General features: G+C 63.8%; 1 protein-coding gene across 2 annotated transcripts; it reads left to right on the top strand.

Annotated features, from left to right (window-relative positions):
• Positions 1–8,233: 8,233 nt before the first annotated feature.
• On the top strand, positions 8,234–9,742 carry ID3 (inhibitor of DNA binding 3). Of its 2 annotated transcripts, none has more exons than XM_084300456.1 (3): positions 8,234–8,762; positions 8,954–9,025; positions 9,249–9,742. In XM_084300456.1, exons 1-2 carry the CDS (start codon positions 8,442–8,444, stop codon positions 9,008–9,010), a joined length of 378 nt encoding a protein of 125 aa, XP_084156582.1. In that variant the 5' UTR covers positions 8,234–8,441; the 3' UTR covers positions 9,011–9,025; positions 9,249–9,742. The 2 variants fall into 2 exon arrangements, with proteins under 2 accessions (XP_084156582.1, XP_084156581.1); XM_084300455.1 differs by having other exon boundaries at positions 9,246–9,742.
• The last annotated feature ends 5,225 nt before the right edge of the window (positions 9,743–14,967 follow it).

The following is a 14,967-nucleotide window of genomic DNA, read 5'->3' as shown; positions in this document are numbered from 1 at the left end:
GGAAAGGGACACAGAGGGATGGGGACCTGCAGGGATGGGGAACCCATGGGGACAGGGACACAGCGGGATGGGGACACAGGTCTCGGGGGGGGTCCGTGGGTAATGGGCTCGGGGGGGTCGTGTCCATGGGGCTGGGGACTGGGAGGGGGCCGTGTCCGTGGGTAATGGGGTCTTTGGGGCCGTGTCCGCGGGCCGTTCCGGGGGCTGCAGCCCCTCCGTTCCCCGGCAGAGGGCAGCGGGGACGCGCCCCGTGGGTGCGCGCGCTCTGGGGCGCGTCGGGCACGCGCGCCCGGAGCCCCCGGGGTCCCCGGGGGAGGCGGCGCTGGGTGCGCGTGGGGGGGACACGAGGGGACACCGGGCACGGGGGGGGCACCTCGGTGTCTGCAGGAGGAGCCGGGATGGAAACGAAGCTGCAGGTGACAACCTGGGGACATGGGGACATGGCTGTAGCCCCCGTGTGTCCCCCCCCCCCCCCCCAGACGGAGCCATCGGGGCAGTGCTGGCACCTGAGGGGACACCTGCCAGCCTGACACCCCCCCGCTGGGCTCGGGGTCACCGCTGTCCCCTGACACCGTGCCCTGGCCACCCTCAGCCTGGGGACATCCTGGGGACACCCCCCCTTGGACAATGTTTGTGTCCCAAATGGTTTCTGGGGATGGACACAGGGACACAGGGACACACAGACATGGGGACACACGGATGCAGGGACACATGGACACAGGGACACAAGGACACACAGACAGGGACACAGGGACACAGGGACACAGACACGGGGTCACAGGGACACAGGGACACGGGGACACAGGGACACAGACACAGGGACATGGACACATGGATAAAGGGGCACACAGACATGGGGACACAGGGACATATGGACACAGGGACACACAGACAGGGACACAGGGACACAGACATGGGGTCATAGGGACACAGGGACATATGGACCCAGGGACACAGGGACCCAGGGACACATGAACACAGACACGCGGTCACAGGGACACACAGACACAGGGACACACAGACACAGGGACACACGGACACGGGGACACACGGACACACAGGTGCTGTCCCCACACCGCAGGGGCTGGCACCGAGCCCAGCACGGGGCCGGCTGCGGTGACGTCCCCAAACCGGTGCCGGGGGGGGGTGGGGGGGTGGGACACGATGCCACCCTGCCACCCGTCACCTCTCGCGTAGAAAGTGAAGGTAGCGGGTCAGTGGAGGGGGAGAAAAGAAAAGAAAAGAAAAGCGGGGAGAAAGCAGGCGGCAGGTCGGCTTCCGGCACCTGGCCCGCAGCTGCGGCACCGCTCGGCTGGGGGGGGAAGGAGAAAGGGGGGGGGACAGGGACAGGGGACGGGGGACAGGGACGGGGGGCAGTGGCCTTCAGCCTCACCCCGCAGCATCCTCACCAAGGAGCCCGTGGGCATCCACGGCTTCTGGTGGGGTCCGGGTGATGGATTGGGGGAAGTTGCCCAAATTTGGGGATTTTTCTGTTTTATTGTGTATTTCTCTCTCTCTTTTTTTTTTTTATTATTATTGTTTTTATTTTGACAGCTGCTGGCAGCCGCCTCCCCCAGGGGACCCCCCCCCAGGGCATGGGGGGCACCGGGTGTCCCGTCACCACCTGGCCCCAACGAGGAACCAGCCCTCGGGGGCTGCACGAGCTGGGATTTGGGGAGGGGGCTGGGGTAGGGGGGGGACTTTGGGGTATGGGATATGCGGGGGGGGGACACAAAGGGTCCCCCAAAGGGTCCCTATTGGGCTGCAGCTCCAGGAGAGGACGTGGCGGGGGGTGGGGGGGGGCCCTTCTTGCCCCTGCCCCTCACCTGGCACCTGCTTGGGGCGGATGGAAACTGTGTCAGAGGAAGCGGGGGGGGGCACGCTCTGTGGGGGGGGAACCAGCTGGTCCCTGCGTCCTCACCCCCTTCATCCCCATCACTCCCCCACCCTCCTCCCCAAAAACCCCAATCCGTCCATCCCCAGACCCTTGTGCTGCCCCAAACCCCCTCGCGCCTCAGTTTCCCCACTCGGCCCACCGGATGCTGCCCCCGGGGGGGGGGGGCACTACAGGAAGGGGGGGTCCCCGGGGTCCCCTCCCCGTACCCATTCCTCCTTGGGCATCCCAATCCTGGGGGGCTGCTCCTGCCCCTTTCCAAGGCAGCGGGGCTGGGGGTGCCGGATGCGCACGGAGGTCGGGGCGGGGACGCGCGCCGGTACTCGAAGGGCTCTGCGAGAAAAAAAAAAAAATAAATAAAAATAAAAAATAAAAAAAAAAATTCGGGGCAGGTTCGAAAAGCGCCGAAACCGCGACAGGAAACCCAAATTGTACAAACGCAGATGCGAGTGGAAAAATGCTCTCGCGCTGGTGGCGCTGCCTTTCACCTCCGCTAAAAATAAAGCTGCCCCGTGCGGGCCGATGGGGCCGCGATAAAGGCGCCTTCCCCCCGAGTTTTTCCGTGGGGGACGGGGGCTGCAGCCGGGGGGGGGGGGGGCGTGGGACGGGGTTTGCCGTGGGGTTCGGCCCGTTTCGGGGTGGATCTGGGGGATTTGGGGCCGGCGGAAGGGGGTCGGGAAGGGGGGAGAGGGGTTTGTCTTCCCCTGCGGGGCGATGCGAATTTTGGGTGGGCAGCGTGGGGTGGGGTGGGGGGGTGCCGGGTGTGATGAGCTGTAACGGTCTCCGGGGGTGGAACGAGGCAAAGCCACATCCTGCAGCTCGGCGGGACCCGGGGGAGGAATTCTGGGGGGCTGAGAAATGGAGGGATGTGGGGGGGGGACGCCAACAACGCCCCCGCTCCCCCATAAGACCCCAAAACGCTGCCGGGCTGGCGCGCTGCTCCCCCGCCCCGTGCCTCGGTTTCCCCACTCGGGGCCGGAGCATCTCGACTTTTTGGAGTCCGGGGGGGGCGTGGGGGAGGCTGTACCCACTCGGGGTGCCCCCCCCAGCCCCAGGAGGATATCGTGGGAGGCTGGGGGTGCTTGGTGCCACCCCGGTGGCAGCGGGATCGGGGCTGCTCCGAGGCACCCGATGGCCCCCCCACACCTGCACCCGACCCCGCTGCTCACACCTGCACCCCCCCCCCCTCCAAAATTTTGTGGGGTCGATGCGCAGGAGAAAAAGAAATGAGAAATTTGGGGGGGGGTGGAGGGCAAGGCCGAATTTTGGGTGTGGTGGATGCGGGCTGGGGATGCTCTGAGCATCCTGGGGGGGGGGCTGAAACACCCCAGGGATGCGGATGGGAGAGGGACATGGGGGGGGGGTTATGGGGTCAGGCCCAGGGTGGGCATTTTTTTTTGGAGGGGGGGGGGGAAACAGGGCCCCAGGGGTCTCCGGCCGGCCTTGGGGGGAGGCCGTGAGAACAGCGGCCGGGGCCGGGGGGGGCAGCGCAGGAAGCGGCTGGGGGGGGGCGGCCGCTCCCGGCTCCCCCAGATGCGCCCGTGAGATAGGGCGGCAGGAAGCAGCTGCGGGGAATCCCGGCGCTGGGAACAGCCAACGCCGCCCGCCGAGGCCCTCCAGGGCTGCGGGAGCCCCCCAGTCCCCGTGGAGCCCCCCCACCACCCCCAGCTGGTGGCTACTGGGCAGACTGGTTGGGGCCACGCAGCTTCCCCCCCCCCACCCCAAAGGGCAGGCTGCGCTCCTCTCCCTGCCCCGGGATTTCTGCACAAAGTTAATTCCTCCCTGCGTTCACTCTGGTCCCTAATGATGTCCCGTTGCTGCAGGCAATCAGGTCGGGGTCTTCTGGGGGGGTGAGGGACCCCCTAATTTTGGGTCTCCTGAGGGATCAGGGATGGAGGAGCTTCTCCTGGAGGTGCCCACCCCCCCGGCAGCCCCGCAGGCCGTGCCTCAGTTTCCCCCGAGCTGGATTGAGACAGGGACGGATCCTTCCTGCTGGTGCCGCAGGGGAACCTGGCTGCGTGGGGGCAACTTTGGCACCACCCCCCCCAAATAATGGGGTGTCCCCACGCCGGAATAGGGCACAGAGGGGAAACTGAGGCACGGCACGGGGACGGGGAGCAGCCCGTCAGCCCAAAGGGGCGCTGCTTAGGGGGGTTTTGGTGCTGGAGGAGGGGGATTTGGTCCCTTCGCCTTTTCGGTGCTCAGCTCAGGACCCTGCTCTGGACGGAGCCTCCCCAGAATGAGGGCAAAAAGGTGAAATCCAGCATTTTGGGCTGAGCCCCCAGGGGTCAGTGGCTGTCCACAAGTGAAGGCGAGAGGGAAGGCTGTGACTGCTGCGAGGGGGGGCACCGAAATCCCCTGGGGAGCCTGACCCCCCCCCAGCCAGCCCCAGGGACCCCCACGGCCTCTACGAGCTGCCCCCAGGCCCCTTTGGGATCTCAGCCCCCCCCTCCCCGGGGGGTTTGCTCTGGAGGAGGTTGGGGAAACTGAGGCACGGAGGGGCCGGGCTGTGCCTGGCCACAGGAGGGGATGCTCAGCGCCTGCCTCCAACACGGGGGGGGGACAAAAGGGGTCCCCGGGGCTAATCCCCTGCACAAACAGCGCTCGGGGAGGGCTGCACATTCCCCGGGCCGAATCCAGTCTCCTAGTGACGGGGTTGGGGGGGCTCACAGCCCCTTTTTGGGGTGCTGGGGGGGTCCTTCATGTGGCCGAAATCCGGAGTGGGGCAGCGGTGCCCATCCCAAAGCCCCAGCCCCCATGGCAATGCTGGGTCCCCGCTCACATTGGGGCATTTTGGGCCCCAGCGTGGCACCAGGCTGGATACGGCCCTCGGGGCAAGGTGGGAAGAGGATTTTTAGGGGTGCTTGGGGACGCCTGGATCCCTTTTGCCCCATAAGCATCCCGATGTGCCCCCCAGCAGCCCGCCGGGGCCGTGCCAGGTCGGCGCGGAGCATCCCCAAAACCCGAGGGATGGATGCGGCCGCATCGAGCGCCGCGGGGTCCCCCCCGAGCCCCCCAGCTGGAGGAGCGGGGCCGGTTACAAAGGGCCCCCGACGAGCGCAGGGAGCCGGGATTTATCCCCCGTCCTTGTCCCGAAAGTGGATCCAGATGACCACTGGGGAAGAGCCCTTCTTCCCTTTGTAGCTCACTTGGGCGTTTGCCACGTCTCCGTTCCTCCCCTCTCCCGGCCAAATCGTTTCCCCGGAGCCAGCGCTTCCAGGCAGCCTCCGGCTTCCAGAACTCGAGAAATTCCCCCCAAAATGCCGGTGAGCCCCAAAACAGCGGGGCCCCGCTCGCCGTCCCCGTAGCGGGGCAGCGGGGCCGGAGCTGGCCATTTCCACGCCGCTTTGTGCGCCCCGCATCCTGCCACCTGTATGGCCTAATTTAGGGAGAAAAACACCAAAAATAATAGTAAAAAAAAAAAAATGAAACGAGGATTTTTTTTTTTTTTTTTTTTTTGGGGGGGTGGTGAGTGTGGATCCGGAGCAGGAATGCTCGCAGGCCTCTGCTTGTGAAACTCCCAGAGTGTGGGGAAATTAGGGGCAAATTTAGGGGGATTAATGACCCCGAAAAGGGGGTGGTGGGGGGCAGGGGGTGGGAGCGGGATGTGGGGTGACGCCTGGGGGCTTTTTGGGGCCGTTTCGGGGCGCCGTGTTCACACGCAGGGGGTAAATCCCCGCTCTCGCCCGCCACTCCTCGCCTCCGCCTCTTTTCCTTTTTTTTTTTTTTCCCTTACTTTTTTCATTTTTTTTTCTTTTAATAAAACACACAGTGTGGGCCCTTTTCAACATGAAATCATTGCACTCTGGAGCATTCCCGCTCCCTTTCCCTCCTCTCTCTCTCTCTCTCCCCCCCCCTCTCTCTTTTCCCCCCCCCTCTCCCTTCCCTCCTTTTCCCCTTTCTCCGCGCCAAGAAATCCGCCTCCCCGGCCGCCGACACGACGCAGGACACCCCAACCACGGCGGCGAGCCGGATCCCACAGATTCAAAAAAAAATAATAAAAAAAAATCACAATAAAATCAAAAACTCCACATCCCCGTGTCCCCCTTTTGGGCCGGGGAGCCACCGGGCGGCGAGGCCGGCCAACGTCCCCGCGCAACCATCTTGCTCGCGCGCTCGGGGCCGTGGCCATGGCGCGGGGAGGTTGCCTTGGCCACGCATCCCTGTGTGAATGCATGACGTGCACAGGGCTGGCGCCAGGCTGTCTGGGGCCGGGAGTTAGATCAACACAGCTGGAGGGCCCGGGCCACAGCTGGGCAAAGGCAGCGGGTCCCGCCGCCCCGGCCGGGCCTGTGGGAACGGCCGCCAACAAAACCCCCTGCAAACAAAAGCCCCCCGGCGCAGCCCTTTCAGCCCCCTGGGAAATGGGGGGCGGCGAGCGGGGAGCGGGCATGGGAACGGAGCGGGGACCCCTCGGCCGCCCGCGCGGGGCTTGGGAAGCGGGGCTGGGGCTGCCGAGTGCCGGGCTCGGGGGGCTTTCCAGATTTTATTTCATTTTGCTTGATTTTGCTTTATTTTATTTTACTTTTTTTTTTTTTTTGCATTTTTTTCTTTTTTTTTTTTTTGCATTTTTTCTTTATTTTTTTTCCATTTTCTTTCATTTTCTTTCATTTTTTTCAATTTATTTTTCATTTTACTGCATTACATTTTATTCCATTTTATTATTTCATTTCATTATTTCATTTCATTTCGTTTCATTTCATATGATTTTATCTTATTTTATATTTATTTTATCTTATTTTATTTTATTTTATCTTATTTTATTTTTATTTTATTTTATCTTATTTTATTTTTATTTTATTTTATTTTATTTTATCTTATCTTATTTTTTAATCTTATTTTATTTTTTAATCTTATTTTATTTTGTGCTATTTAATCTTTTTTTTTTTTTTACCCTATTTGATCTTATTTTTGGGGGGTGTCCCTCTTCTCCTCTCTGCTTGCCCCCGAGCAGACTGAGGAGGGTTTGGGTTCCCCCCGTGCCTGCTCTGTGCCTGGAGCTGATTTCCCAGGAAAAGTTTATGGGGAGGGTGAAGGGGGGGGGTAAGAAAAAAGTTTTTAAATTTCAAAAAAGTCCCCTCAAAAAAAAAAAAAAAAAAAAAGCTGCTGCTTTGAGGGTTTTGGGGTCTCCGAGGGGCTGGGGGGAGAAGCAAGGGGCTGCTGCCCACCCCCCCTTACCCTGCTGTGTAGCCCCCGGGGGGGTCGGAACGGGGGAAACAAAACCCAACGCCACCGAACTGGGATTTGGGCAGATCTGGAATAAATTCGTGCTGTGGGCAGGCGTAATTTGCTCCAGGTGCCTCTGCCCCCCCCCCCTCGCCCCCCCCCACAAGAGCTGGGAGCCCCAGGCAAGCGGGGTCCCGGGGTGTCCCCCAACACGACGTCCCCTCCCTGGGCTCCCCCTGCAACCAAAACTTACAGAAATTCCCCCAAAACGCCCCAACGAGGATTTGGGGGGGGGGGCATCGCCCCTTGCTTTCACCATCTGGGGGTCGCGGGCCCTTTGCCCCCCCCGGACCCTCCGTGTGCCACCGCCACCCTCTGCAGTGACACCCACAGGGCCCGGCCACCCCGATGTCCCCGCGGCTCGGGGCTTTTTGAGCCAGCGGCGTTTTGGGGTGGCTGGGGGGGGTCGTGCTGGAATCACCCCCCCCGTGCCTATAAATCTCTGCTCCCCCCTCCAAAAAAAAAAAAAGAAAGAAAAACCTCTCGCGGCCGCTCGCAGGAGCGCAGCGGCTGACCTAAATCTGGTTTCTCCATCGTAACCTCAGCTTTACCGCAATTAATTTTTTTCTGCTGGTCACAAGATAATTCCTGACGCCAGAAAGTCTGGAGGTCATATGAGAAGCGAATTGAGGAACAGGGCGGCACTAATTTCCTACGGGATCGCCCGGCAAAAAGCATAAAGGGGGGGGGGGGGGGAAATATCACCCACCCCAAAAGCTGGAGGGGAAAATCCTCCGGGATGGGGGGCAAAGGGGTAAGGGGGTAAAGGGGGGGAAAAATGGAGTTAGGGGGAGCCCCCCCCCCCAAAAAAAAATGGGGTGGTTTTGGGGTTTTGCCCTGTGGTGATGCTGTGGGGTGGCGGTGTGTGTGTGTGGGGGGGGACATGTGGGGACAGGGCCACCCTGGCCACCAAGGGTCACTCGTGGGGGGGGGGTATTTTGGGGTGGGAGCGTGGTTCCTTGGGGTTCATTTGCATGGGTGGGAGGGGTCTGAGGGCTTCGTTTGCATAATTGGGGGGGGAGCCGGGGCCGGTTTGCATGAGGGGGGCGGGCCCAGAGGGGCGCCCTATATAGCCCCGAGCCGGGCTGCCCCAGCCCCACTGCGCCAGCGAGGTCTGAGGGGTCGGGGGCTGAAGGAGCTGAGGTGCAGAGGGGGTGAGGGTCCGAGAAGAGGAGCTCCGAGGGGTGAAGCTCCGAGGGGTGAAGGTCCAGGAGGAGCTCGGAGGCCGCAGGGCTCGGAGGCCCCAGCCTCGCCACCTCAGGTCCCGCAGCAGAACCTCAACGCCCGTCGTTCCCTTCAAAAAAAAACCCCAAACCCCAGCATGAAAGCCATCAGCCCGGTGAGGTCCGTCAGGAGCTGCTACGAGGCCGTGTGCTGCCTGTCGGAGCAGAGCTTGGCCATCGCCCGCGGCAGCAGCAACAAGAGCCCGGCGCTGGAGGAGCCCATGAGCCTCCTGTACGACATGAACGACTGCTACTCCAAGCTGAGGGAGCTGGTGCCGGGCATCCCGCAGGGCACCAAGGTGAGCCAGGTGGAGATCCTCCAGCACGTCATCGACTACATCTTCGACCTGCAGATCGTGCTGGAGGAGGAGGCCAAGGGCCGCGACCCGTCCTCGGAGGCCACCCTGCTGTCCCTCAAGGTACGGGGTGGGCGCCGCGGGGCTGCGGGTGGTTTAGGGGGTGGTTGTGGGGGTGGTGGTGGTCCCATAAGGGTTATGGGGGGTGGACCTACACGGGGTGTGGGGTGGTGGTGTTAAAGAGGGAGAGGTGGGTTTTTGGGGCTGTGTCCTGCTGCCCCGGTGGCCCTGACCCCTGTCCCTGCTCTCCGCAGGCGGCCGAGCTGGCCTCTGAGCTCTGCTCCAAAGACGAGAGCGCCCTGTGCCACTAACGCCTCCTCCAGCAGGTGAGTGTCCCCCCCCCCCAGCACCCCCAAACCCCCCTGAGCATCCCCCCTGTCCCCCAAACCCACCCCTCACCTTCTCCCCCCCCCCCCCATCCAACCCCGATCCCCCCGCACGGTGCTGCCCCCGCTCCCCTCATCCCTCCCCCCTGCCCCGCACAAACCGATTTTATATTTAATTCTTATTTTTAATTCTTCTTCCTTTCTTTCTCCCCCCCCCCAGCAGTGCCAATTAGCAAACACGCAGCGAGTGTCGGTTCCTGATTCGTTATCGGCCGGAGGTAAATAGCAGCTTCCTGCGTGGCGCCAGGCTGTCTGCGACCTGCCGCGGCCCCCCCGGAGCCCCCCCCGGCCACCACGGGGGCCACCCGGCTGCACCCAAGCACCCTTGGGCTCCTCCATCGCCCGGAGACAAAAAAATTTAAAAAAAAAAATATAAAAAAGACCCCAGGTGCATCGCCCCCCCCCCACAAAAAAAAAAGACCCCAGGCGAGGGGAGAGGCGGCTGCTGCCCCCCCTCCTTGTTCCCCCCCGCGACCAGGAGCTGCCCTTCGGCGAGTTTTCGAGCGGCGTTCCCAAAATCCCGGCTTCTTTAGGACTTTTTTTTCCAGCCCGCTTTATAAAACGAGACACTTTGTACCGATAGACTGGTGAAGACGCGGTGGTTGTCTGTATATTTTTGGATTATAGCGATCGAGCCCTGTTTCGAGGCGTTTAATAGGGGGATAGAGGTTGGGGGGGGGAGGTTTGGGGAGGGGGGGGGGGGTCCTCGAATACGAACCAAACTCTCTGGGGCCACGGCCTCGTGTATTGTGGAGCTCTATACTAGAGTATAACGTTTGTACCTTTTGTGCAGGAAGGTGAGATTTCTGCGAACATGCCTTGTACTTGCTTTATAAACTTTTTATAAAAGTTACCGTTTTTACGTAATAAAGCTCGCCTCGTTCTCCGTGCTTCCCTTTGGGGGGGGGGGGGGGGGGGGCGCGGCGTGGGGAGGTGGGGGGGGGGGGGGAAAAAAAACCCTCGCTGCCATCGAGCTGCGATCGTAACTTCTAGGGTTACGGTAGGAATCTCATTAATTGTTTAATAGCTTTGAAATGTCAGCTCAGGTATGGGAGGAATTAACCCAAGGCTGCTGTCTCCCGGCGGAGGTGTCTGCCAGCTATTTTGGGTGCTGCTCTCCTTATCTGATAGGGAAGGAGCGAGGCGCCCCCCCCCCCCCCCCTTCAACCCCCCCCCAGCGCTGCCGAGCCCCGGGGAGCGGGAGGTGTAGCTGGAGTGCTGGGGGGGGGGGGGAGATGCTTTTTCTAAAGTTTTGTCCCCCCCCAATTTAGGACAGCTCTGCTGGGGCTCAGCCCCATGCAAAGGGTGGCCCTGGGGGCTACATGACCCCCCCCCCAGAGGAAGGGGTGCTAATGGGCTGCAGCTGCCCAGAGCCTTGCCCTTCCCTGGGGGGCGGCTGCTTTGTGCCCCCCTCCTTCTGTCCTGGTCCCTGGGGCAGCGCCCTGGGGAAGGGCTGCCTGGAGCAGAAATGTGCCCCCCCCCCCCCCCCCCCCCCAAATATGAGCCTTCTGGTTCCCCTCTGGCCCCGAAGCAGATGTGACCCAAGCCTTGGGCTGGCTCAGCTGCGGGGTGGCTGCAGCACAGCTGGGCCGGATCCTGCTCCCCGGGGAGGGCAACTGGCTGCTCAACCCCCCCCCGGCAGCACCGTCACCTCTGCCCCCTGCTCCCGGGGTCAGGGGCACGGCGCTGGTGGCATCTGGGGTGTCCCCAAATCTCCGCAGCCTCCAGGTGAGATAATTCGGGGGGGGAGGAGGAGGAGGATGAGGAAGGCAGCGGGGGGGCTCGTGCAGATGTGCAAACCTCTCCCCATGAGCTGCGTGTGCCCCCTGCCCCCCAGGAGCATCTCAACCCCGTGGGGTGATGTGGGGGCCGTGGGTGTCTGGCCAAAAAACACTGCTGCCTTCCCTGGAAATGGGACGGGGACGGCTTCGCACCCGGCACCGACAGATATTGGGGTGCCCCAAATCACCTCTGGGACCACTGGGGGGGGGACTGGGGACCATCGGGGTGTCCCTCTGCCCTCTCGTCCCCACAGCTGGAGGCTCAGGACCTTGTTTCTGCTCGTGTGGCTGAAAATGAACAATTATCCCACAGTGATGGGCAGTGAGACCCCAATGCCACAGCGGGGCCACCCGCACCCCCAGCCTGGGGGGGATTTAGGGGGTCCCCTCCCCATGCCCCTTGTTGGGGACCGGGATTCCCGGGTTTGGCAGCCCCATGGGCTCAGTGCCAGCTCCTGGTGGCCACGTCCCATTGTGGCCACCCCATGGTTCCCAGACCCCCTGCAGTGGGGACAGCATTGGGGACAACCCCGCTGCGTGCCATCGCTGCTGGGACCCCCACGCCGTCTCCCTTCACAGGGCTGTGGCGTGGTGCCGATGCTTTCCTTGGAAATCCTGATATTTTTTTTTAATAAAAAAGGGACAAAATACTAAAAATAGCCCCCGCTGCTCCAGTGGGGCCGGGACGGACGTTACGGGGCAGCTTTCTCGTAACAACCCCCCCGCGTCCCCCCGAAACCCTTCGGCACCACTACAGCCGTACTGCCGCAACCCTCGTCTGCCTTTCATCTGGGGAACGAAAGGATGGGAAAAAAGGGGGAGAAAAAAAAAAAATAATAAAAAAAAAAAAAGTGGGGTGCTGCTGGGAAAGCGGCCCCGAGCGGGGTGCCGGTGCTGGTGGCGGTGGCCGGGCCGGCTCTTGGCAGCCGGGAGTCTGATGCAATCGGCGGCGCGGTTCCCCACCTGTATTTGCCATTGTGTGCCCGGAGCTGTTTGCAGGTGTTTGCTGGCGCCGCGCTGTCTGAGCCGCACTTCCCTCCTCCTCCTCCCGCTGCCGGCCCGGCCAAGGCCTCCCGGCCCGCCGCCAGCCGCCGCCGCGCTGGGACCCAGCACACGCACACGCGTGGCCTCGTGCGCGCCCGCGCCGCCCGGGCTCGCTCGTGGGGTGCGCACGCGGGAGTTTGCACGCCCGGCGTGGTGCTCGCACACCCGTGGTACTCGTGGCCGCGCGTGGGAGCGGGATTGTGACACAGCCGTGCTTGGCCGCGTGCCGCCGTGCACGCACGGCCAGTGCACACATGCGCTGTTGCATGCGCGTGCACACGCGTGCATGCTTGCACACGCGTGTGGTCATGGTTCCAGCCGTGCAGACACACGGATGCGCTCCCGTGAGGGCACGCGCGTGTGCACACGCACGCTGGCACAGACACGTGTGCACCCCCCCCCAGCTCGGCAGCCACTCACGTGCTGTGCTGGGACATCCGTGTGCGTGCACGGCGTGCACCAACGGACACGCACTGCTGCCGGGGTGCAGCTCACACGCGTGTGCACGCCCTCCACAGCAGATGCATGCACACCCAGCCGTGCGTGCACAGCTCCCGTGAACACATGCACGCTTGCACACACACACGTGCATGCAGCCACCCACGCGTGCACGCACCCACACGCGTGTGCACACACGTGTGCACCCAGCAGGGACAGCCACACGCACAAAATCACCGTGCAGTGGCGGGGGGGGCTCGGGGCTGCTGCTGTCTTTTGGGCTCCTGCTCAGCCCCCCAGCAGCCCCCTCCCCTCCGACCCCCCCAGACCACCGAGCAGCCCCAGGCTCCCCAGGTGCAGCCCCCAAATTTGCCAGGACCCGGATCCGAGCTCCCCCCGTGCCTCAGTTTCCCCATCCGCACGGAAGGAAGGGGCAGCAGCTCCAGGAGGCAAACTGGGACAGGGGAGGGGCGCTGCTGGGGAAACTGGGAACGGCTGGCGGCGGTACTGGACCAACCTGGCTCCGGGAGCGCTGGCACGCGTCCCACGTCCCCTCTCCTTTCCCACCAGTGTCCCTCTGGTTTCAAACTGGAGCCAGACTGGTTTGGGGGACTGACTCCGCATTAACCCCTCCGGCTCCGTGACGCTGCTCTGGTTCTTCCCGGCTCCGTGCCCCCTCCCTCGGGGTTAGCAGGGCTGGCACAGGGCACAGGGGTGAGGGGTGGGGGGGCTCTGCTGCCCCCCAGGATGTCCACGGGGGGGTTGGGGGACAATGGGGTCGGATCCGGCACGGGGCCACCAGGACCACCCCGACCGCCCGTGTCCCCTGTGGCCACCAGCGCCAGCGGGACGTGGGCACCAAGGCACAGCACGGTGAGGTGGGGAGGGGGCAGCAGGGGGGGCACGGCCACATCCACAGCCCAGCGGCTGCGGGGGGGCCCCCAGGCTCCCCACCAGGACGTCTGGGACCACCGGGAACACATCTGTGGGTTGTCCCCAGGACACTGCCTTGTCCCTCCCCCCCCCCCCCCGTCCCCAAGGTGGGGATGAGCCTCGCTCACCAGGACCCTGAAGCCCCCGCAGAAGGTGAGCGTTGGCTGCCCCCCCCCACCAGCCCCGCTGCCCCTTCCTCGCCTTTCCCTTTTCCCATCCCTTTTGGTGCCACCCGGGATGGGGCTGTGAAACCCCACAGCTCCATTTTTTTTTGGGGGGGAACACCCCAAAAAGCACCACGCATGGGGAGAGAGGCCCCACACTCATATCTGGGGGGGGGCTTCATCCATAGCAGCCCCCAGAGAAGCCACGAGGGTTTCTGTTCTGCACCTGGGGGGCAGCTGGTGGCCGGGCGGTGGTGGCCACTCGCCCCTCGGCCCTGCCCCGACCTCCTCCCCCTGTGTCCCCTGGGGTCCCTCGCCCGGCCGGGCGGTGCCGTGGGGGGGTTCGAGCTGTCCCAGCTGCTCAGAGCCGTGGTGAGGGCAGCCGTGAGCCGGGCTGGGGGCCTGCAGCACCTCCCCACCGCCGTGTCCCCCTGTCCCCGAGTCCCTCCGTCCTGCCAGGTGTGCCCCCCCCGTCCTGCACCCCTCTGTCTGCCTCCGGCTGTCCCTTGCTCCCTGCACCCCGAGCCCTTCTGTCACCCCCTGCGCCCCCACGTCCCTCCATTCCCCTGTCCCTGTGCCCCCCCATCTCTGTGCCCCCCCATCCCTGTGTCCCCATGTCCCTCTGTCCTTCTGTCCCTCCCTCTGTCCCTCCTCCAACCCCATGTCCCCCCATCCCTGTGTCCCCACATCCCTGTGTCCCCATGTCCCTCTGTCCCTCCATCCCTGTGCCCCCTCACCCCCCCCGTGTCCCTCTGTCCCTCGTCCATCCCCGTGTCCCCCTGTCCCTGTGTCCCTCCATCCCCGTGTCCCTGTGTCCCCTCACCCCCCCCGTGTCCCTCTGTCCCTCCTCCATCCCCCTGTCCCCCCCATCCCTGTGTCCCTCGTCCATCCCCGTGTCCCCTGTGTCCCCCTGTCCCCCCCTGTCCCTCCTCCATCCCCCCCTGTCCCCCTGTCCCCCCACCCCCGTGTCCCCCCGTCCCCCCGTGTCCCCGTGTCCCCGTGCCGTGTTCCGCAGCTCGCTGCTGCCGCCCCCAGGAGCTGAGGGGGAAGAGCCGGGGCCGGCGGCGCTGCCAGGGCCGGGGGGGCTGCTCCGGGGCTGCTCCCCCCGCGGGGACCGACAGGGACACCCCGATGGCCCCTCCCCGTGTGTGGCAGCAGGGTGGCCACCAACCACCGGGCAGGGGTCCTGTGGCCACCACCAACCGTCAGACGGGGGTCCTGTGGCCACTGTCAACCATGGGGCAGGGGTCCCCATGGCCGCCACCAGCCACCAAGTAGGGGGTCCCCATGGCCACCATCAACCATCAGGCAGGGGTCCCTGTGGCCACCACCAGCCATGGGCAGGGGGTCCCGTGGCCACCATCAGCCATGGGCAGGGGTCCCCGTGGCCACCACCACCAACGAGGCCAGGGTCCCCATGGCCACCGCTAACCATGGGGCAGGGGGTCCTGTGGCCACCACCAGCTATCAGACAGGGGTCCTGTGGCCACTGTCAACCATGGGGCAGGGGTCCCCATGGCCA

This window comes from Netta rufina, assembly GCF_964035555.1.
Source record: "Netta rufina genome assembly, chromosome: 23".
NCBI lineage: Eukaryota > Metazoa > Chordata > Aves > Anseriformes > Anatidae > Netta > Netta rufina.
Note: the sequence above shows the minus strand (reverse complement) of the source record. Positions and strands in the feature narration are given on the sequence as shown.